The sequence below is a fragment of the Nilaparvata lugens genome, chromosome 1 (assembly GCF_014356525.2).
Source record: "Nilaparvata lugens isolate BPH chromosome 1, ASM1435652v1, whole genome shotgun sequence".
NCBI lineage: Eukaryota > Metazoa > Arthropoda > Insecta > Hemiptera > Delphacidae > Nilaparvata > Nilaparvata lugens.
The window spans coordinates 33,775,727-33,799,311 of record NC_052504.1 but is presented as its reverse complement, the minus strand read 5'-3'; the positions used below and the strand labels follow the sequence as shown (position 1 = coordinate 33,799,311).

The 23,585-nt window shown below is 34.5% G+C and overlaps 2 protein-coding genes across 5 annotated transcripts in view; one reads left to right on the top strand and one right to left on the bottom strand.

The window, feature by feature from the left end:
* The first annotated feature begins 12,008 nt into the window (after nucleotides 1–12,008).
* On the top strand, nucleotides 12,009–15,074 carry LOC120350999. Its single transcript, XM_039426683.1, has 3 exons — nucleotides 12,009–12,370; nucleotides 13,074–13,313; nucleotides 14,288–15,074. Exons 2-3 carry the CDS (start codon nucleotides 13,097–13,099, stop codon nucleotides 14,401–14,403), a joined length of 333 nt encoding a protein of 110 aa, XP_039282617.1. The 5' UTR covers nucleotides 12,009–12,370; nucleotides 13,074–13,096; the 3' UTR covers nucleotides 14,404–15,074.
* A 58-nt stretch (nucleotides 15,075–15,132) lies between these two features.
* The window catches only part of LOC120348732, a 34,665-nt gene continuing 26,212 nt past the window's right edge, over nucleotides 15,133–23,585 (bottom strand). For all 4 annotated transcript variants that reach the window (XM_039426656.1, XM_039426647.1, XM_039426637.1 and 1 more), the window contains exon 4: nucleotides 15,133–15,423. In XM_039426656.1, coding sequence (XP_039282590.1) covers nucleotides 15,297–15,423 — 127 coding nt within the window. In that variant the 3' untranslated portion in view covers nucleotides 15,133–15,296. The remainder of the gene's footprint in view (nucleotides 15,424–23,585) is intronic.

Below are 23,585 nucleotides of genomic sequence, written 5' to 3'. Positions count from 1 at the left end.
TTGATTGCTCGTTGGAAAGCATTTGGAGATGTTCTAAGACCAAAAGGTAGTCTTTTGAACGTGTACAGCCCTTTATGAGTTGCAAATGCTACATATTTTCGACAATCTTCGTGTAATGGCTGTTGGAAAAATGCTTGTCTGATATCTAGGGTGGAAAAGTAATCCGAATTGTCAAGAGAATCAAAAATTGTTTGAAGAAGGGGAAGGGGATATCTATCCGGTAATATTTTCTCGTTCAACATTTTATAGTCTACAACCAATCTGAATCCACCGTCTTTTTTAGTAACTAAAAATGCGGGAGAAGCATAATGACTCTGGGTTTCACAAACTATTCCTGCTTTTATCAATAACTCTACTTGTCTGTCTATTTCTGTTCTTTGAGCGATAGGTAATCTGTACGGTGACTTAGCAATGGGTGTGTAATCTGTAAGTTTGAACTTGTATTCGGGTAATTTCGCTTCCTCGAAATCAATTTCGTTTGTTGAAAATAGGTGTTTGTATTTATTGATGAGTCTTTTCGCTTTGGAATTTTGCTCTGGTGTAAGATCTTTATTAATATCTATTTCACAACCCCCTCCATCGAATAGAACAGAGTCTACTAATGAAACAGATTCGTCGTAATTACAACTTCTCCTTCAATTTCATCAATAATAGTTTCATGCAACAATCTTATATCTTGCCTTCCTAGATTCAAAATTCTAATTTCACTCATGTTTGTTTCAAAATCATCCTCATTCCAAAGCACATGCAATTTTTTATTATGTAATAACGATTCATTTGGAGTAAAATGGGATACTTTGAGCAATTTTTGTGTTAGATTGACTTTGACATTCACGTCTTTTTGAGCGGGGATTATTGTTTCAAGAGCACATTTGACGAAATTTACGGGATTGGGTATGCAGACTTCTTTTGTAATATTTGTTTCAGAATCGTTGTGTAATCTATTTAATGTACAAATCCACTCTTTATCCATGTCTAATTCGACTATTTTACCATTATCGGTCATTGAAATGATGTTATTCTCATAATCTAATTTCATTTTATATTTTGAGAAGAAGGAATTTCCAACAATAATATCAGCCTGTAAGTCTTCAGAAATTACTAAATTTACTTCGAATTTCCTGTCATGTATTTTAATTTCACTCGAGATCATTCCTGTGATCGGCATTAATGAACCATTAGCTACCGATAAAGCAATACTACTATTTTTCAAATGTTTTAGATCATCGCTACTTAAAAGATTTTTTTGAACTATGTTTACGTTCGTACCGGTGTCAATGGTAATTGATACATCTTTTCCTTTGAATTTTCCATTAATAGTAAGTACTGGGACTTGAATTCTTCTCTCTTTAGTCAATGATCCATTCATTCCAAGTTCGTGCTGAGCATGCATTTCGGAAGACAATAGCTGTTTGAAGTTGGTTTCACTTTCTATTTCGTTAGAGCAATTAATTTCACTTTCATTTGAGTATAACTGATTATTATTGGCATTGAGAAAAAACTGCCTGACAAATTCTATCGCTTTGGATTGTTCATCTTTCATTGATACAGAAGATATTATATTACATGTGATTTCTTCTTTATCAATTGAATTTGGAGAATAATTATCAAATGGAAATTCAGCGCTTTGTTTTTCAAATCCGGATCCCAAGTTCATATCCGATTCGTCTAGGCTCGGGATCCTGTATTCGAGTTTTTTGATAAGAAAAAACAATCGTCTTTCCAGTGATTATTCCTCTTACAGTATGTACAGAATCTAGTCCTATTAGGGTTGATTGGTGTCCTGTAATTGACTGATGTTGATTGTGTGTAATTATTGTTTGTATAAGGTTGTCTTTGGAAATTGTTCTGATTTGTTTCGTGTGGGAAGACGTTTCCGCTCCTATTTCCAAACTGTCTATTAGGATTAGGATTATGTGATTGTGTGTTTCTGTCGCGATCATTGTAATTATTATTGTTTGAATAAGGTTGTCTTTGGAAGTTGTTCTGATTTGTTTCGTGTGGGGAAAAGTTTCCGCTCCTATTTCCAAACTGTCTATTAGGATTGGGATTTTGTGATTGACCTACATTTCTACTCAAATTTTTCACCACAATACTCAGATCGTTCAATTTCTTCTCTAAAGTATCTACTACATTTATTTTTTGGACAGGCTGTTCGATTGAAGCATTATGCATTCCTAACTTTTTGTCTAGAAGGAAGCGAGATCTTTCATATTTGGCGAGATTTTTCTCTAAATCTTCAACTGATGCATTGTCCATGAAAGCAACATGTTGCAATGCTCCTACGTCTAAGCCTCTCAAAACATATCCTACTATTCTTTTCTCTGACATTTGAGGCTCAAGAATGTGACAAAGTTTGTATTCTGTGTATGTTTCTGTTGGTAATTTGTTTCTGTTTTCGAGTTTTTGTCTGGTTGTCTCTTCATGAACAGGGTCTACAAGTTTACTTTTTAAGTGGCCTACTGCATCAAGAAATGTCGTGTTTTCATTTTTATCCGAAAATATGTCGAAAATTGCCAATGCTGTTTTCTTGAGGTAGAGGGGTAAATACAAGATTTTATCATCCTCATCCCACTTATTTATTTTTGCTGCCCTATTGAAGGTTTTCAACCACTCGTTGAAGTCTTCACTCTTTGTACCCCCATAGCTTTCGGGTTTCGCAAAGGGTCTTTTATCATTCCCTGCCATATTATTTTCTGGAATTAGGATATTTGCTAAGTTATCGGGAGCTACTGTGTCGTAGATGTGTTCTTGATTTCTGCCTAGCTTGCCTACTATTCGCTCGTAATCGGCTAACATAAGGAAGATAATACGATCGCGTTGAGACAGGGACCCTAACTTAAGTAATCGACTTAGAGCATCTCTAGCTCCTGAATCGTGGTCCACATAAATACAAACTTTTTTTGCCAAGTCAACAGCGAATCTCAAGTATTCAATATTAACAGATTGAGGGATGTGAATACCTAACTGTTTGCCTAGCTCTAATAATTCTGATTTATCCAGAGATTTTACTTTTAAATCAATAGGTAAACGTAATAATGAAACCTCGAATTCACTAGGTGATTGTTCAGAGTCACTAGAACTAGAGCTACTCATCTCAATATAACAATAATAACAATTATCATATTTACCCTGTACGTTGAGAGAATAGAGGACATAATTATACGAGATCAAACACAGAATATAATAATTATGATAATGACCTGAAATGAAAATGTCAATAGATAATTTGAAGGCTAATCTTGTCAATTAATAAACTCTTTCTCATGAGAACGACGCCTAACACCATGTAATGGGGTATTTAAATTTTGATATATATTGGGGTTATATTATGTATGGTATTGTGATGGTTTTATAAGGTTGTGAGAACAACCCTAGACATTATGGTAACAATTTATAATAGGGGAATCGCTTGGCTTGCGAGAGGTTAAATTGATCTAACTCTATAACTCATGAGAAAGGAACTATATTTTAAAATAATAAACAAAACAGTTATATTTTGGAGAACTAAGTAATCGATTTAATCTAATTGTAACTCAAAATGAAACTGGAAACTTAAATAAAAATAATATTGAGAAAACTTTTTAAACAAACAATAGAATAATTACAGGATTTGCCTTCAATAAAAAAGATGAATAATATATAATAATAAAATTGATAATATTAGCTCACTGAACTCACTGAACCAGGAAAATGGTGTCTCGGAAAAGAAGGGTAGAGCCGGGCCCGATTATCTGCAGTAGATAGCTCCAGGTCCCGTCCTCGTAACCGACTGCCTAGAGCCTCTCATTTTTTTTCCATAATTTTACTTGTCATGAATTTTCACCGTCGTCAACAATTTATCTATTCATTGTGAAAATTCATGACAAATAATAAAAATTATGTAGTTCTATTACAAGAGGTTTAGGTGAGATCTAGGAATTTTGTGATAAAAGGACATAGATATTTCGTCAAAGATACGCCCAAAAACGCAATTTTCCAGCGTTTTCTCACCTTTTTTCATAATCGATATAGAATATCCAAATTTAGGTTTAACTGCAGTGGAAATAAATTGTATAAGGACTTTGGAATAAGTGTAATGATCCATATCGAAGTGTTTTTCTGTATTTTATCAGCTTTGCCGAGACCAAAATGACTGAAAACGTTCAAATTGGGTACAGAGGTCCATCTCATATATTCTTTGCTTTGAAGTGATTTTTTTTCAAGAACAACAAGACTTGAAAAAGTAAACTCGAAACTCGATACACAGGTTCAGCTTAGCTAAGTTCAGATGTTGCTTAATTATAGAGTTTGTTTCCTACAGTTTTTCATTGAGTTTGCAATGCATTTCTCTAAATTTCTCAAAGAAATATGTGTAATTGATAGGATTAGATACATAATTGAAATCAACCGGAGATTGAATCAAGCCTGAAAGACTCTTTTGACCTTGGATCGAAGGAAGTGCAAGCCAAATGGAAAATGCAGAATGCTGAGGAAACGCAGAAAAATGCTGGATAACTCATGAAAAACGCTGAGACCCGCCTTTTTTGGGTCGTATCATTGGTATTAGTTCAAAACTATTATAATACAATATTTCTACACCTCAGCTGAACTTCTCAACCAAATTCGAAAAATTGCTGTTTATCTGTTCTCCAAAAAGTTTAGAAAACGCAGAAAATGCTGATTTTAGTTGTAAGTTGATTTTTTTGTTGAATCTCCACGGCAATCAAATCTCCAAAGAAATCAAATCCTGGCCAACAGACTGATCAAATTATTTGCAGCTCAAAACGCAAGAAGACAGAGACAGATGAAATTTTGTGTGTAGTAGTGGAGGTGATATTGTGGTAGATGATATTCATATCAAATAAAAAGACTAGAAATTATCACAACTACTTATTGAAATAAATGGTTGTGAAATTTCTGCAACTGCAAAATATTGATAGAATGACATAATATAAAATAATTATTCAATGAAGTATATAATACTTTTTAATTTTTTTCCAAAACAGGAAAAATTGCGAAAGTAACAATAATTTGTTAATCTACATAAATACATTATTATTCATGACAGACAGAACACATGTTTTGTAATGTACAAACTTATACAATGGAAGTGGGATAAACTATGGTGATGGTAAAACGATGTGTACGGTGTCAGACTATAGCAACATGTTCACTACTGTCTTTGCACAATGAGCAACAACACATAGGCCTACGATGAACTGTCTCTGCGGCCTGAAATGAAATAAAAATAAATTATTTTCAAAATCTCCAATTGATTGGAATGAAAGGAATACCACAAGGAATAACAGAAGTAATGAGTTATACAAAAATGTTGTCACACAATAGTCCAGTCACATATAAATTAGTGCTTGCAATTAACATTGTAGTTCTGAGTTTTTAATATATCTTTTGGATACATGAGAGAAGTCCATAACCAATTTCTTCAAGCAAAAGAAATTTCCTTAATTTCCTTTTGATAGATACAGAATGGCCCAAGAACATAGTATTTTCGGTTCATTTTCCAGTTTTCAGCTATTTCTGCCAAATCCAGTAATCAGAAAGAAAAATTTGCTCTCGCCCTTTTATAGATAAAATGGGATCATGTGAAACTCTCCATCTCCAATGAGTAATAATTTTTCAAAAATGTGTAAAATTAAAAGAAAAAATAAATTCTAATGAATTTTAGGTTTTGATCAACAATATCTTCCGATTGATGCCATTTACATGTATAATTCAAAATCCCTCTGGGAGTATTTTTGTGCTTTACAATCTAAGATCAGGTAGAGCGCTTCATCTCATATAGATTTCCAGGTACACCTGACAACAATGCTCATTGTATTGTGAAAAACACCTAATTTTCAGCTTCAACCATCATCACCAACTACATTGTCCTGCACAATGACAGAAGTTAATGAGATTATGTTCTATGAGAATCATCTGTTAAGGTGCGTACAGACTTTCGCACTGCTCCGCAACCGAACGTCACTCCAGCAGAGCGATTCATGATCGACTGGGGAGCAAGAGTGGTTCGACCGGGGAACGCGAGAAGATCTAACATCTTCCGTAACGTTCATGACTGTGGTTCGATGGAGGAACGAGGGCGGTACGAGGGCGGAGCGTGCTCGGTGCGGGTTGGAAGCGCGTATATGTGTACGCAGCTTTAGATGCACTCAATTTCATCATTTCCGAGTGGAAAGGCGCGCATAAGGACACCTCAAGGATCAAAATTTCAAACTCTTTGTCACCTTTAAATTTGGAAGAAAAATAGCACAAGGACTACTGTACCTTATTATTTTATCTACCAATGTTATTACATTAGTGTCATTTGCATTGTAAATAAAAATAAATTTATAACTTTTGACCTAATGCTCAGATTTCATCTTACTACACTTCATTCTTCTCGACTCGTCAAGGCGGTCCAAAATCATGCATCTTAAGTCAAATTCGGTTGAGAAATGGAAAAATTGATGTTGAGTGTACTTAGTCCATATTCCAATACACAAAAGATGGCCAATTTCTATCTTTTATTGCAAAAAAGAGCAGATAGAACAATTTGAAATGAACCACCTCTCACTCATTGCAAGCTTTTTTATTCATAAGACTGGGAATTATGAATTTACCACGTATTTTCATATACACATGCTTGTTGTTTGTGAAGTCTAATTTAAAAGTATTTTCCAGTCATAATAATGTCCACTCTCATTACACACTGAATTGATTAAAGATCTGAAATGAATTTTACTATTATAGATCTAGTCATACTAGTTTTAAGGCCTGAGCAAGCATATTTTATAATCACCTACCGTTAGGGAATTACTTGAGAAGGAATACAAGAGAAAAATTAAAAAGTTCCTATTGAAGAAATATTTTTATAGTCTTGAACAGTATTTTAGCACTAGGTTGAACAGCATTGAATGATGTGATAATTTTTTATATAAAGTGAAAAGTTGTGATTTTTAAGTAAATTTACAGTGCCTGTACAATATTTTATATAATGTGTCTTGGGCAATAAATAGGCCTGAAATTTGAATTTGAGCGCGACCAGCTTTGTTAGTACAGTAGTTGTACAATGAACGGTTTTTTGAGTCTATATAGCTGATTAATGTCTTCTTAGTTGTTAGGTGTGGTTTCTAATATTGACTCCACGAAATGGAAGTCGTTGAACTAATCGAAATTAATGGCCTACCGGCCCGTGTGTACCCAGGCTAACAAACAATTAGTAGGGAACATCTACAGAACCAAACCAATGAAGAACGGTCCTGTCTCAAAAGTTTGTTTTGGAAACACCAACAATAATTATGAATGTTCCAGGCGGCCTCCAATAGGAGATCAAGGCAGTATTGTAATGTTAGAATGCAAAACTCTAAAAAAAGTAAATTCCTGTGGCTTTTGTTGGTGGGGAGTCTCTTGCGGGAAGGTCTCACCGCCTGAATATATTTAAGCCGTCAATGGGCCTTAAGACCGTCATACTTCAGCCGGGACCAACAATATAGCGTGCCTGCATCTGATAAAACGATAATGCGAAAATAACTCTATTATTATTGGTATTGAAAGCAATTTTTAATTTGTATACAGCATCGACAGGAAAACAAACATGATTTGATAGGTTGATAATACAAGAAAGCTCACCTGATACTTGATACGGTGATCACCAGCCATAAACTAAGACTAAGATAGACCCAGCAGAAACCATAGCTCAATCAGCCTGTTATTCTCTGAAAAAAGAAAAATGACTGTTTCTAGACCTGCTAAGAGTTTATATGACAATACAGTAGGCTACCTGTATCATACGTATTCAATCATTCTTTTAAAAAATCCGTTCTCAAAACCTATTTTTTGGATTTGGTTTTGAGGTGTTCTATCCTGAGTGAGACAGGAGTCAGGTGTTATAACGTGAAGCTTTATATGCAACCTAAAGCATGCTATATATAATGCAAAGCCTATAAAGACGAAAAAAGAAAAGATTGATTCTTTATTGATTGATACACTAAGTACATCATCAAAATGATAGGAAAAGAAAATATAAGTTAACCTTGTGCTATTCCTCTCCCAGATTCAGTTAAGGTTAGACACATAGTCCAAAAAACTGTATTCCTAGCCTACTGTATATCTGTGGGCTGAAAAATACAGCAGATTCTAATAATCCTAATTTTATTATTTACATGTTTTATCAATAACATTTTTCAGTGGGTAGGTGGGTAGCCTATTCAATATTCAAGATAACAGTAGGTATCTAAGTTTCCTAATCAGGTCCCGATATGTTGTAGCTGAGTATGGATAGGCAAAAATTGTAAGTGACAAGCATTTACGTTATTACTTATCCAGTGTAAATTATTCGCCACGGTCCTTAGATCGGGGAATCGTTGGGTTTTATTAAAATTAAGAGTGACTGTTCTATGTAATTAGCAATACTTGTTTTGAAGGTACATTTCAGATGTTAAAATTTTAAAATTATTTCAAATAGGGCCTATAGTGAGGTTCACGTTATAATGACAGTATTTGATCAACTTTGGTTTTGCTATCCTTAATTGTCTATCATTTGACAAAGCCGGTGGTGCTATCCTTTTCTAGGTCCACAACGATGCCAATTATGTTTTCGACAGTGTGAAAATATAATTACTTAATGCAGAGAATCGGCATCACTATTCTTCTATCTATATCCACTGCCATTATAACGTGGACCTCACTATAGGCAATATTATTTTAATCTTACCTGGTACAGTGATGAATAGCCTAATCATATTATTAATCATTTCAACTTTCTGTTTTAAACAAATTCATCAATATTATGTCTTACTTCTTACTTACTTCTTACTTCTGGTATCCTCATCACGATCCTAGGAATGGAGAGTTGTCATCGGTTTATCCCCTCAGGGTTGTCTAGTAGGCATCTAGGGCGTCCTGCAATGTAGTTATCGGGTCCTTAGGTGGCGGTATGAGTTCTCATTAGTGTATTCTTCCACTGAGTTGAAGGGTCGTTCTATAAAGTACCTTTTCAATTCTTTCACAAATTGTGTCGGCTCAGTGTGCTTTAGTATTTTTATTTGCTCCGGCAACATGTTGAAGAAATATGACCCCGCGTAATTTGGTGTGGACTTGAATTTGTTTAACTTGTGCTGTGGGAGATCTAAAATAATTATGACGATTCCTCAAGTTGACATTATGATGACTGCACCTCAAAGAAGGGTTTTGACCTGTGGCTAGTAATAAATAGTTTCCAGCAGGTAGATTGAAACCAAAGTGAGGACCTTATACTCCCGAAATAGCGGCTTGCAGTGTTCCATGTTGTCACGCCTAAGTATTATTCTCATGGCCTTCTTCTGGTATCGGAGAATCCCATTCATGCATGGGTGCTGCGCCCCATGCAACAATGCCATAGCGCAGGAGTGAGGCAAACAGCGCATGGTAGGTTATGAAAGCAGTTTTTTCGTTTGTTGTATTCCTGATTCTTCGGATGACATATAATGCTGCAGCTATATTGCCATCCTCCCATGTATCATTAACAGCTTTTAACAGATAGGCTATGGCTGTGTTTGTGCTGTGTACCTTTCTAAAGCCATGTTGGAATGTTGATAGCAGACAATTATTTTCTAGGTGGGCAATTAGTCTATTGTAAACCACACGCTCTAAGATCTTGGAGACAATTTGTGGGTTAGATATTGGTCTATAGTTGTTTGGGTCCATTTTATTACCCTTCTTGTAGATTGGATGGACACGTGATATTTTTAGCTTTTTTGGTATGGCTGATAGAAGCAGAGAGCTATTCACAATGTGAAGTATTGGTTGCTTTATCTCATCCTTGCAAAATTTCAGCACTTTTCCAGATATTTCATCAAACCCTGCAGAGTTATTTGACTTCAAATTCTCAAGACTTTCATTGATTTCTTTATTTGTAACATAGTGGAATGCTTCCAGAATAGGCACATCTCCAGCTGTTTCTTCTGAGGTAGGCTCTGTCTGTAAGGATTGACTACTAGGGGAATTGCCTAGATTTGCAGTATGCAGCTGTTGGGTAAACACTCTATTGAATATGTTGCTAATTTCAACTTTATCAGTTATCAACTCTTGATCAAGACATAGGTTTACATCACTCAGTCTGTTTTTATTTCTTCCATTGTTCAGGGTCCTCCATATTTCTTCAATTTTATTAGTTGACTGTTGTATTCTGTCCATTGTGCAGTGTGTTCTTCTTCCTTTTATTATCATGTTCACATGTTGTACTCCAATTTAGCCTTGTTGTATTTATTTTTGTCCTCTATCAAACCTGTTAGTATGAAGTTGTTGTGTAAATGTTGAAGAGATGCTTTGAGGCTTAATATATCGTTATCTAAGGCTACCTTTCTTGTAAATGATGTCAACTTCTTTGGTCCTCTTGGCATCACATGGTCTAGGCTTGTTCGCATTATTTGCAGAAATTTATTATATTTTTCATCAATGTTCTTTGCTTTGTACACTTGCCTTCAATTTGTATTCTTCAACAATTGTTTCAACTCTATCAGCTTTGATGTGGAGTAGTTTCTGGCGTAACCATAAGTGGCATTGTAGTTTTTACATCTATTTTTCAATTTACACAGAAGCAGATGATGATCTGAAAGTGGCATAAAATGCACCGGAACGTGTAACTCCTCATGTGTTAGGGTGGTGTAACAGCCGTCTTTGCTTGTTCTAGGTGTTGGGGTAATCCTAGTAACCGGTATGTGGTGGATTCTGCAGCCATGTTCAGATAGTGTGTTTTTAAGCTCCCTAAGTAATATTAGGGTCATTGGGGTTTAAAATATTATAATTAGCCTCACCCAAAATGATAATGTCATCTGCTACCCATGTGTTCTTTTGAAGAAAGTAATCAAGCTTTCCAAAAGAACTCACTCTCAGTGCTGGTGAGTGGGGATCTATATGTACCGACAAGGATTAAATTTTGTGCATTATAATTTAGTTTTACTGCTACTGTTCCAAACACTTGTTCCTCAGGTTTGCAGTATCCTTTCAATTCAAGCTCATCTATTTTTACTGGAAAGCCATTTTTTGTGTACAGAGCAATGCCACCCCATAAGTGTCTGGTACAACAGTAGCTAGTAGTCATGTTGAAGCCCTCAATGTTGGTAAGTTTCAGGTGATCATCATTTGAACCATGCTTGGAGATGATGAGTATGTCTGGATTGTATTTGCTAAGCTCTATCAGTAGACTGTCCAACTTGCTCTGGAGACTTCTCCGGATATTAAGGTGCAAAACAGTCAGGCTTTTGTCAAGTTTGTGGGTATTTTCCTCTATTTTGTCACTGACTCTGATATACCTACCCTGTTTGGGTAACACTTTGAACTATCAGCAAGCCCATCTCTTGATTCCAATTGGATGTTCACCTCTGTGTATATTACATTATGCAAGCCTGCAGCTAAAATAGCTTTAGTATTTAGAAAGTATTTGGAAAATACACTTTGAAAAAACACTTAGTATTTGGAAATTTCTTTTGATTGGCTTCAATTGTCAGCCAAAGAGGCTTCATGACATGGTTTGGCATCTTTGCATTCCAAAGATTGTTTGTTCCTGCATTTATTATTACTTTGCTTGGTAGGCTTGTTTGATGATTTAAAAATCTACTCACATCCTGGATTTTTCCTCCATGGATTATTTCCACTACAGCATTTTGTTTTTCTTCTTTATTTAGTAATTCATTTATTCCATGCAGCAAAGAGACACCTATTATGAGGGGACAGTCTTTGTTTACATTCCCGTTTGCCTGCTCATGATTTTTTTCTTTTTCTGGAATATATTCCTTTTGTTTGTCTACATGCGGGTGAGGTCGGCTTGCAGTGCAAGTGGATTTGCTGTCAAAGTCGACCAGTTAGTCATTTCTGATCTGTAGTTTAGCTGGTTACAACTGATCTATTAACCTAGCGCCGCAGTGCAGGATGGTTTCTCACAGCTTGGTGTTGTTGTCATTTGAGATGGGTGTCTGGCTTGGAAGTGTTTCGGCCACTGTGCAGGATGACTATTAACGGTTGCCAGAAGATCAACAGCTTGTTTTTTTCATTTATTGTGATTTGGTTTTACTTTTCAGACTTCTTGAAATGGAAATTTGAATTACGTAAGAGCTCACTGGTGCAATATATGAACAGCAGAAGTTCAAAAGGACGAGATGGTGTGCCAAAGGAAGATTTTTTAGTCTGTGACTGATTACAATTGAGTAGGGATTTAAAAACCAAAGAAGGAAGAAAGCAATCACTAAAATCACAAGGATCGAGAAAGACAACTCGGTCTTGTCCATCTCCTATGACTGTGATGCATAACCCAGATACAAGTTTGTCAGTAATGTACTGGATGGATCACATGGGCATGACCATGGAATTGCTCATTAATCCCTTGACAAATCGACAAGGGATAATCTTGCTAGTATGTTTATTCATAATGAGCAGTAACTTATTTTGCTTACTCATAAACAGTTTATTATAAATATTGTTATATTTTCCAAGTATGTATTCATGACAAATATTTGTGGAAATGATATATTCTGTATAATTTGTTGTTGGTACATAGTTGTTCTTGTTACAATCATTGATGAAAATGTTGAATTTTCAAGGTAGACACTGCAAAAACCAGGAAGTGGACTCAGAGAGAAGATTTAAAATAATTTATCTTTCTCTAATAAATAATATTTTGTAATTTGTAGTAGTTCATACAATCATTATTAAGTATGATTTTCATAGTTAGTTCATGGGATGTTAATCCTATTATATCAAGCAAGCAATTTCTGTATATTTATATCTGGTTATTTATGTTCAATGGATCTCAGAAACGGCTCTAACGATTTTCACGAAATTTGGAACATAGTAGGTTTATGATATAAGAATTCGATTGCACTAGGTCTCATTCTTTGGAAAACTCGCAGAACGACATTGAAAGGATAATTCATCCTTGGATAACAGATGATAATTTCATTGTCTCTTGATAACAGAAGATGCGTGTGCCTGTGTGGGAGAGAGACAGAATAATTTCCAGCTGTGTAATCATAATCAATCAGCGAGGAATTTTATCTAGCTAACAGTCTATGAGTAACTGTTCTTGATTGATCACTCACTTTCCTCATATCTTTCAGGGAGGCTGCAGGATGGAGTTTCAATGCAGCACATCATGGACAACATAAGAACACATGGAATAGACAACGATCCAAGAGCACTCCTAATTGATAGGGTGGATCTGCATAACATAAAACGAGATTACAATATTGATTACTGCACAAAACTTCACAACGATGATGAAACAAGTATAACATTGTGGGTGCAAAAGATGGCAGAACTCAAAGAGGATTCACCAGTTCTAATATTTAAAAATCAAGGTGATTATCATGCAAAACTGCATGATGATGATGATTTTATTCTGATTCTAATGACACATTTCCAAGCAAATCAGATACTCAAGTTTGGCTGTGAAAAACTTTGTGTAGATGATACCCACGGCACAAATGGGTATGACATAAGTTTAACAACATTATTAACAGTGGATGAATTTGGTGCAGGCTGCCCAGTTGCTTATTGTTTTTCAAACAAAACTGATGAAAATCATATGACTATTTTTTTGAGACAGTACAAAAAAATGTAGGAAATGTTAATAGTAAAACATTCATGTCTGATGCATCAGCATTCTATAATGCCTGGAGTAGGGTGATGGATCCTCCCGAACATAAACTTTCATGTTCATGGCATGTTGATAGGTGCTGGTGTAGAAATTTGTCAAAGGTGAAAGGGGGCACAAGTAAAAAAAAACTTGATATATAAAACTTTAAAGGTTCTGATGCAAAATCTTGATAAAGATATATTATTTCCAACACTATTGGAAAAGACTACAACAGATTTATTGAATGATCACGATTGTTCTGCTTCTGTAGAATATTTTATGAGGTATTATGCCAGTCGACCAGAGCAGTGGGCCTATTGTTTTCAAACGAGCCTAGGGATAATAATACTAATATGTATTTAGAATCATGACAAAGAACGTTACCTTCAAAGAACTATCTGAATGTAACGGTGAAAACCCGTTATTTGCGCATGCGCAATTTGGTGCTGTCTGAGACACAGAGTGGTTTGTAGGTAAGGTTAGGTTAGGTTTTGGTTGTTTTATGTTTCATTAGAGTTGGTTGTGTATTGGTTAGAATGAGTAAGGTTGGATTAGGTTAGATATAGGGTTAGGTTAGGTTAGGTTTGGTTAGGTTTAGTTTGGTTTTGGTTAGGTTAAGGTTGGGCTAGGTTTGGTTGGCTTAGGTTAGATTAGGTGAATTTTTTTCATTTATTGTGATTTGGTTTTACTTTTCAGACTTCTTGAAATGGAAATTTGAATTACGTAAGAGCTCACTGGTGCAATATATGAACAGCAGAAGTTCAAAAGGACGAGATGGTGTGCCAAAGGAAGATTTTTTAGTCTGTGACTGATTACAATTGAGTAGGGATTTAAAAACCAAAGAAGGAAGAAAGCAATCACTAAAATCACAAGGATCGAGAAAGACAACTCGGTCTTGTCCATCTCCTATGACTGTGATGCATAACCCAGATACAAGTTTGTCAGTAATGTACTGGATGGATCACATGGGCATGACCATGGAATTGCTCATTAATCCCTTGACAAATCGACAAGGGATAATCTTGCTAGTATGTTTATTCATAATGAGCAGTAACTTATTTTGCTTACTCATAAACAGTTTATTATAAATATTGTTATATTTTCCAAGTATGTATTCATGACAAATATTTGTGGAAATGATATATTCTGTATAATTTGTTGTTGGTACATAGTTGTTCTTGTTACAATCATTGATGAAAATGTTGAATTTTCAAGGTAGACACTGCAAAAACCAGGAAGTGGACTCAGAGAGAAGATTTAAAATAATTTATCTTTCTCTAATAAATAATATTTTGTAATTTGTAGTAGTTCATACAATCATTATTAAGTATGATTTTCATAGTTAGTTCATGGGATGTTAATCCTATTATATCAAGCAAGCAATTTCTGTATATTTATATCTGGTTATTTATGTTCAATGGATCTCAGAAACGGCTCTAACGATTTTCACGAAATTTGGAACATAGTAGGTTTATGATATAAGAATTCGATTGCACTAGGTCTCATTCTTTGGAAAACTCGCAGAACGACATTGAAAGGATAATTCATCCTTGGATAACAGATGATAATTTCATTGTCTCTTGATAACAGAAGATGCGTGTGCCTGTGTGGGAGAGAGACAGAATAATTTCCAGCTGTGTAATCATAATCAATCAGCGAGGAATTTTATCTAGCTAACAGTCTATGAGTAACTGTTCTTGATTGATCACTCACTTTCCTCATATCTTTCAGGGAGGCTGCAGGATGGAGTTTCAATGCAGCACATCATGGACAACATAAGAACACATGGAATAGACAACGATCCAAGAGCACTCCTAATTGATAGGGTGGATCTGCATAACATAAAACGAGATTACAATATTGATTACTGCACAAAACTTCACAACGATGATGAAACAAGTATAACATTGTGGGTGCAAAAGATGGCAGAACTCAAAGAGGATTCACCAGTTCTAATATTTAAAAATCAAGGTGATTATCATGCAAAACTGCATGATGATGATGATTTTATTCTGATTCTAATGACACATTTCCAAGCAAATCAGATACTCAAGTTTGGCTGTGAAAAACTTTGTGTAGATGATACCCACGGCACAAATGGGTATGACATAAGTTTAACAACATTATTAACAGTGGATGAATTTGGTGCAGGCTGCCCAGTTGCTTATTGTTTTTCAAACAAAACTGATGAAAATCATATGACTATTTTTTTGAGACAGTACAAAAAAATGTAGGAAATGTTAATAGTAAAACATTCATGTCTGATGCATCAGCATTCTATAATGCCTGGAGTAGGGTGATGGATCCTCCCGAACATAAACTTTCATGTTCATGGCATGTTGATAGGTGCTGGTGTAGAAATTTGTCAAAGGTGAAAGGGGGCACAAGTAAAAAAAAACTTGATATATAAAACTTTAAAGGTTCTGATGCAAAATCTTGATAAAGATATATTATTTCCAACACTATTGGAAAAGACTACAACAGATTTATTGAATGATATAATATCAATTTAGCCGTTTTTGAAAATTGGTAATATTTGTCTTGTTACTATTGAATTGCTACTGAATTGTTACTACTCATATCTTGTAATAAATAAATATAATGTGTTCTCAAGTTTGCCAGCATTATTTTTTAATGAAGATCCTGTTACCTATAATACTATAAATGAATTTCTAATGTTATTCCAGACTGAAGATCTGCAATGTGAGGCAAGTGGAAGAGAAAGAAAATGTACTTCTGTTAAGACGGAACTAATTTTGAGTGCACACACTTCACAAAAAGGAAAATTACGGAAGAAGATAAGACATTTGAGAAGAAGAAATAAAAGGTAAGAGAACAGGATTTCTAAAACATATTCACTTACACAAAGAGATTCAAAAATATCAACTGAGCAATTTATTAATTTAAGATAAGAAACAGTCTCCAAGATTGGCTAGGAAATTGACTGAAGCACACAAAGATCCAAATGGATTTCAAAAAATGAAAGTGAGTTTGGCATTGCAAGTTTTAAGTCACACTGTTGCAAGTGCTATTTATACACATGTCAGTCTAGGATCCTTGGATATCACCACTGCAATAGCCACAGCAGAATTCATTGAAACTTGTAACAATTTTTTTGATTTATTAAACTCAAGTTGTGAAGATCCAGAAAAAGTAACAAGCAATTACCATGTATGGAAAGGATCCACTGATCAAATGGAGTTCATACGAAAATTCTCCAACGTGATTGATGGTATTGTGGTCTTTAATAAAGAGTGGAAAAATTTTACCGCCACTATTAAGTGCTTCAAAGGTTTGAAAACAACCATCGATCATTATTACAATTTTGGGAGAGTTCAAGAAACATTTTCAGTTACTTAGCCACGAGACGTAATTACCAAGATTGTCTAGAAAACTTCTTTGGAGCCATCCGACAACAAAGAGGTAACTGCAACAATCCACCTCCAATACAATTCATAAGATCATTCAAAAAACTAGCAAGTCTAGAATATTTCCAACATTATGATTCATGAAATTGTGCAAATGATTTTGATGCCCTTATGACAGAAATGTCCAAAAATGAACACCTTAAAAAAACCTGATAATGTTACCGATAAATAATTGTGTTTGGAGAAAACTGAACCATACTTCACCGATTACAGGTCAACAGATTTGCCGCGAGAAAACGCGCTGCTATATGTGTGTGGATATTTGCTGAAGAAATGTCTTCTTATACATGAGTGTGACATCTGTAACCAGTATTCTACAGAGGAAGCAGATACATTCAATTTAAGATCTATATACACACATTTCAAAGCATATGAAAAAAAGAGTGGATTTTATGGAAAACTAAAGATTAGAGACATTAGGGGACATTAATACATTGTATTCACAATGTTGTTTTAGCTAGCTAAAGTGATATTTGATAACTCTGGATTGTGAACGCCCCATCTAAAACCATATGCTATTAGCTAACTGCAGTAGTGATCCAAGTGGATAATTTGTGTAACTTACAGTTAGTTTGAAAAAGTAAGAACAGAAGTTGGCTGAAGATTCGACTTATGCAGTCTCTGGTGGTCAAAATATGAACTACGTCGGGGTATTTAATATTGTTGGAAGGAAATAGGTGAAAAGCTGTAGGATACTGATTAGAAAAATGTTGTCAGCATCGTCAGGGTATTTAATATTGTTGAAAGGAAGTAGGTGAAAAAATGTAGGATACTGATTAGACAAATGTTGTCTGCGTCGTTTGCATAATTTACTGTACAGATCAAAACAAATTCCATAATAATAGCCTATAAACGTGATCATCCATTATGTTTATAATAATAAAAACCCTTCTTCATACCCAATTTACATGCTCTCTGGAGGAATTAAAATTATCTCCTCTTGTTTAGTTGGGTAAGTTATTATAGTTTTATGAATCAAGTTTGATTTCATGTGAGATAGTCCATAATACTTGTAATTAAATGTACAGTAATTACATATTCACTTAAACAAAGAGATCCAGAAATATCAACTGAGCAATTTATTAAAAAATGTGAAAAGATTCTTAATAAAAATTCACGTGAGGTGGTGAGAATGGAACTGAAATTGTCATTGACCGATGCAAGGGGGATGAGATACAGCAAAAATTTTAAAATAATGACTCTTACTTTGTTTTTTCTAAGCAGCAAAGCATATAAATTTATGAAAAATATTTTTAAATTGCCAACAGAAAGGACATTTTGATTAATGATGGAAAAATGGGAATATGCTCTAGGCATTAATGTTTTTTTTTCAAGTTTGAAATTAAGGATAAGTAATATGGATGAGATAGAGAAACATGTTATATTAAGCACTGATGAAATGTCACTGAAAAATATTTTTATTTCATTGCATTTCCAAAGACGAAATTGTGGGGTTCCACAATACTGTGGGAGAAAAGCAAATGAAGCCTGCAACATCGGTCTTAGTATTCATGATTAGAAGTATACAAGGTAATTGGAAACAACCTATCAGTTATCATTTCACGAATCATGGATGCAGCTCAAAAGATTTTAGATCAAAATTCCAACGAGTTATAGAAATGTTGATTTCAATTGGATTGAATGTGAGTATATTAATAACTTATATGGGGGCAATTCTTTTGAAATTTGCTATGGAGGAAGGTGTAAAGCCCAAATTTTTTATGGATGATGGAAAAATATATTAAATGTTCGACATAACTCATTTAATGAAATAATCTACTAAAAGTATGATTATTCATACATTCCGAAACATCAAATTTAATAGCTTCTTGGAATCATATACTACAGTTTTTTTAAAAAAGAAAAGAAACAGTCTCTAAGAATGGCTAGGGAATTGACTGAAGCACACATAAATCCAAATGGATTTCGAAAAATAAAAGTGAGTTTGGCAGTGCAAGTTTTTAGTCACACTGTTGCAAGTGCTATTTATACACATGTCAGTCTAGGATCCTTGGATATCACCACTGCAATAGAAACAGCAGAATTCATCCGAACTTGTAACAATTTTTTGATTTATTAAACTCAAGTTGTGAAGAACCAGAAAAGTAACAAGCAATTACCATGTATGGAAAGGATCCACTGATCAAATGGAGTTCATACGAAAATTCTCCAAAGTGATTGGTGGTAAAGTGGTCTTTAATAAAGAGGGGAAAATTTTCACCACCAGTGCTTCAAAGCTTTACAGAGAATGATAGTGTGTTTGAAAAATTATTGCGAGAAGTGGGGACTTAAAATAAATTCGGATAAGACAAAGATAATGGTATTAAGAAAAGGCGGACGACTGGCGATGCATGAAAGGTGGTACTGGGGACGCGAGCATATAGGTGTAGTTAACAGTTACAAATATTTAGGAGTAACATTCGCTACTCAAATGAAGTTTAGTGAGCATGTAAGAGAGCGTGTAGCGGTGGCGAATTTTGCTCTAAATAATGTTTGGAATTTTTTTGTAGCGCAGAATGAAGTAAAGGAGGAGAGTAAGTGGATAATTTTCGATGCAGTAATAAAAGCTCTTGTGAGTTACGGAGGGCAAGTGTGGGGATATAATAACTTTGAAGATGTGGAACGACTTCATAGACCCTTCATTAAGAGATTGTTCTCTCTGCCACAGTCAACGCCCAATCACATTATCTATCTTGAGACGAATACGTGTAATCTATATCACTACTTGTACGAGCTGCACTACAGCTATATCCTGAAAATTCTATCCCTGCAGCCAAACAGATTACCAAGAAAACTCGCGCAAAAAATGATAGACAAAAAGTAGGTTGGTACAGGATATGGAAAACGCAGGCAGAAGAATGTGGGACTGAATTGCCGGAATGGGAGATAGGCGTGCAGGATACGTGGAGGCAGAGATTGAAGAGTATCAATGAATTTATGAAGGAAGAGTGTAGAGAGAAGTGGATAGCACGTGCCAGACAATCTAGGTTGCATTACGTATACTCTCGTCTCAACCCACTAACAGAGCGCAATAATTATTTGAAAAAGAATTTCACCCGAAATGAAAAATCTATAATTTTCAGATCGAGAGGAGGACTGTGGTATTTGAACAGGAGTGTAGGACGGTAAGGGATACAGACGATATGCACGTTTTGCAACACGAGGGAAGAAGAGGATATTCTACATTTCATGGGGAAATGTCCTGTATTAGGAGAGATGAGAAGGGCACATTTGGGTAATAGAGTTATATCAGAGGATAAGGTCTTTGAGTTTTTGAATGGTAGTGATTGGAGGGCACTGATAGGATTTGTTAAAAGTGCATGGGCATACAGGAAAATTCTAATAGGAGAATATAATACGTAATCGCTTCTCTTACTCAAATACTGTAGTTGTAAAATTTCTTGCATGAATATTGTTTATATTTTCTATTTCAAATCGAAAAAACGAATAAAAAATCTATAATAAAATAACTCAACTTGGCAGACGACCAACTGGTCATGTCAAAAAATATATATTATGTAAAAATTCATGTATTGTGATGTTTTTCATATTTTGTTGCTCAATAAATCTATCTCTACTACTACTAATACTACTATACAAAGAGATTCACAAATATAAACTGAGCAGTTTATTGAAAAATTCGAAAAGATTCTTAGCAAAAATTCAAGTGAGGTGGTGAGAATGAAACTGAAATTGTCATTGACGGATGCAAGGGGGATGAGATACAGCAAAAATTTTAAAATAATGACTCTTACTTTGTTTTTTCTGAGCAGCAAAGCATACAAATTTATGAAAAATATTTTTAAATTGCCAACAGAAAGGACATTATGATTAATGATGGAAAAATGGGAATATGCTCCAGGCATTAATGATTTTTTTCAAGTTTGAAATTAAGGATAAGTAATATGGACGAGATAGAGAAACATGTTATACAGAGTTATAATAAAAGAATGGCGCGGTTTCAAACATTGTTTAAAGAAAAACAGAATTACTTACAATTAATGTTTTTTTTTTAATCTTATTTGTCATCTCAAATAGTTTTTTTACATAATCAATGTGGGCGCCCTTAGTCGCTTGACAAATGTCCAAACGATATTCAACTTCTCTCCAAACATTCGCTAACATTTCTTCGGTTATGGTTGTCATTGCTTCATTAATCCTGTTTTTTAAGTGGTTCAAGTCCATATTGAAATTTATTGATTATGTAAAAAAAACTGTTTGAGATGACAAATAAGATTAAAAAAAAAAACATTAATTGTAAGTAATTCTGTTTTCCTTTAAACAATGTTTGAAACCGCACCATTCTTTTATGATAATCCTGTATTAAGCACTGATGAAATGTCACTGAAAAATATTTTTATTTCATTGCATTTCCAAAGACGAAATTGTGGGGTTCCACAATACTGTGGGAGAAGAGCAAATGATGCCTGCGACATCGGTCTTAGTATTCATGATTAGAAGTATACAAGGTAATTGGAAACAACCTATCAGTTATCATTTTACGAATCATGGTTGCAGCTCAAAAGATTTAAGTTCAATACTCCAACGAGTTATAGAAATGTTGATTTCAATTGGATTGAATGTGAGTATATTAATAACTGATATGGGGGCAATTTTTTTGAAATTTGCTATGGAGGAAGGTGTAAAACCCATATTTTTTATGAATGATGGAAAAATATATTACATGTTCGACATAACTCATTTAATAAAATCGTTGAGAAATAATCTACTAAAGTATGATTATTAATGAATTCCGAAACATCAAATTTAATAGCTTCTTGGAATCATATACTACAGTTTTTTGGAGAAGATAAGAAACAGTCTCAAAGATTGGCTAGGGAATTGACTGGAGCATCACATAAATACAAATGGATTTCAAAAAAGTGAGATTGGCAGTGCAAGTTTTTAGTCACACTGTTGCAAGTGCTATTTATTCACAATCATGTCAGTCTAGGATCCTTGGATACCACCACTGCAATAGCCACAGCAGAATTAATCGAAACTTGTAACAATTTTTTTTTGATTTATTAAACTCAAGTTGTAAAGATCCAGAAAAATTAACAAGCAATTACCATGTATGGAAAGGATCCACTGATCAAATGTAGTTCATACAAAAATTCTCCAACGTGATTGATGGTATTGTGGTCTTTAATAAAGAGTGGAAAAATTTTACCGCCACTATTAAGTGCTTCAAAGGTTTGAAAACAACCATCGAAGCATTATTACAATTTTGGGAGAGTTCAAGAAACATTTTCAGTTACTTAGCCACGAGACGTTATTACCAAGATTGTCTAGAAAACTTCTTTGGAGCCATCCGACAACAAAGAGGTAACTGCAACAATCCAACTCCAATACAATTCATAAGATCATTCAAAAAACTAGCATGTCTAGAATATTTCCAACATAATGATTCATGAAATTGTGTAAATGATTCATGAAATTGTGTAAATGATTTTGATGCCCTTTTGACAGGAATGTCCGAAAATGAACACCTTAAAAAAAACTGATAATGTTACAGATAAATAATTGTGTTTGGAGAAAACTGAACCATACTTCACCGATTACAGGTCAACAGATTTGCCGCGAGAAAACGCGCTGCTATATGTGTGTGGATATTTGCTGAAGAAATGTCTTCTTATACATGAGTGTGACATCTGTAACCAGTATTCTACAGAGGAAGCAGATACATTCAATTTAAGATACACACATTCAAAAGCATATGAAAGAAAAAGTGGATTTTATGGAAAACTAAAGATTGGAGACATTAGGGGTATTCACAATGTTGTTTTAGCCAGCAACAGTGCTATTTGATAACTCTGGATTGTGAACGCCCCATCTAAAACCATCTGCTATTAGCTAACTGCAGTATAGTGATCCAAGCAGATAATTTGTGTAACTTAAAGTTAGTAGGCCTAAGGGTTTCTCATTTCTTGTTTACAAAGGCCAAGATAGAACAGTAGTAAATGAAACTGATTTTAAACACAAAATGAGATTTTGAATGTGAGACTCTACTTTTAGAAAAAGAAAAACCTTTTAGTGTGTGGTAATATATTCAATATTGTTGGAAGGAAGGAGGTGAAAAGTTGTAGGATACTGATTAGACAAACGTTGTCAGTGCCGTCTGTATAATTTACTGTAAGGACCTTACGTTCCAAATTTCAAGTCATTCCGTTAATAGGGAGATGAGATATCGTGTACACAGGCGCACATACACTCATATGCACACACACACACACACATACAGACCAATACCAAAAAACACTTTTTTGGACTCAGGGGACCTTGAAACATATAGAAATTTAGAAATTGGGGTACCTTAATTTTTTTTCGGAAAGCAATACTTTCCTAACCTATGATAATAGGGCAGGGAAAGTAACAGCTAAACGTAATTATAATACTATAATAAACACAATAAGGAAAAGATTAAACAATGTCCAACGTGCATGCGAATAAAATTTGTTACTAATCTCATGAAATTTGCCTCTAAAGGCAGATTATCTAAGGCATTAGCTACCAGTCTGCAAAAAAGCATGACCTTAATATTTTAAAATTCAAGTGTTAGAAAA

Coding starts and splice junctions, on each gene's coding strand:
- LOC120350999 (XM_039426683.1), top strand. CDS start 13,097: ATGCAGCACATCATGGACAACATAAGAACACATGGAATAGACAACGAT. Junction 13,314..14,287: donor TCTAATATTTAAAAATCAAG/GTGATTATCATG, acceptor TTTACTTTTCAG/ACTTCTTGAAATGGAAATTT.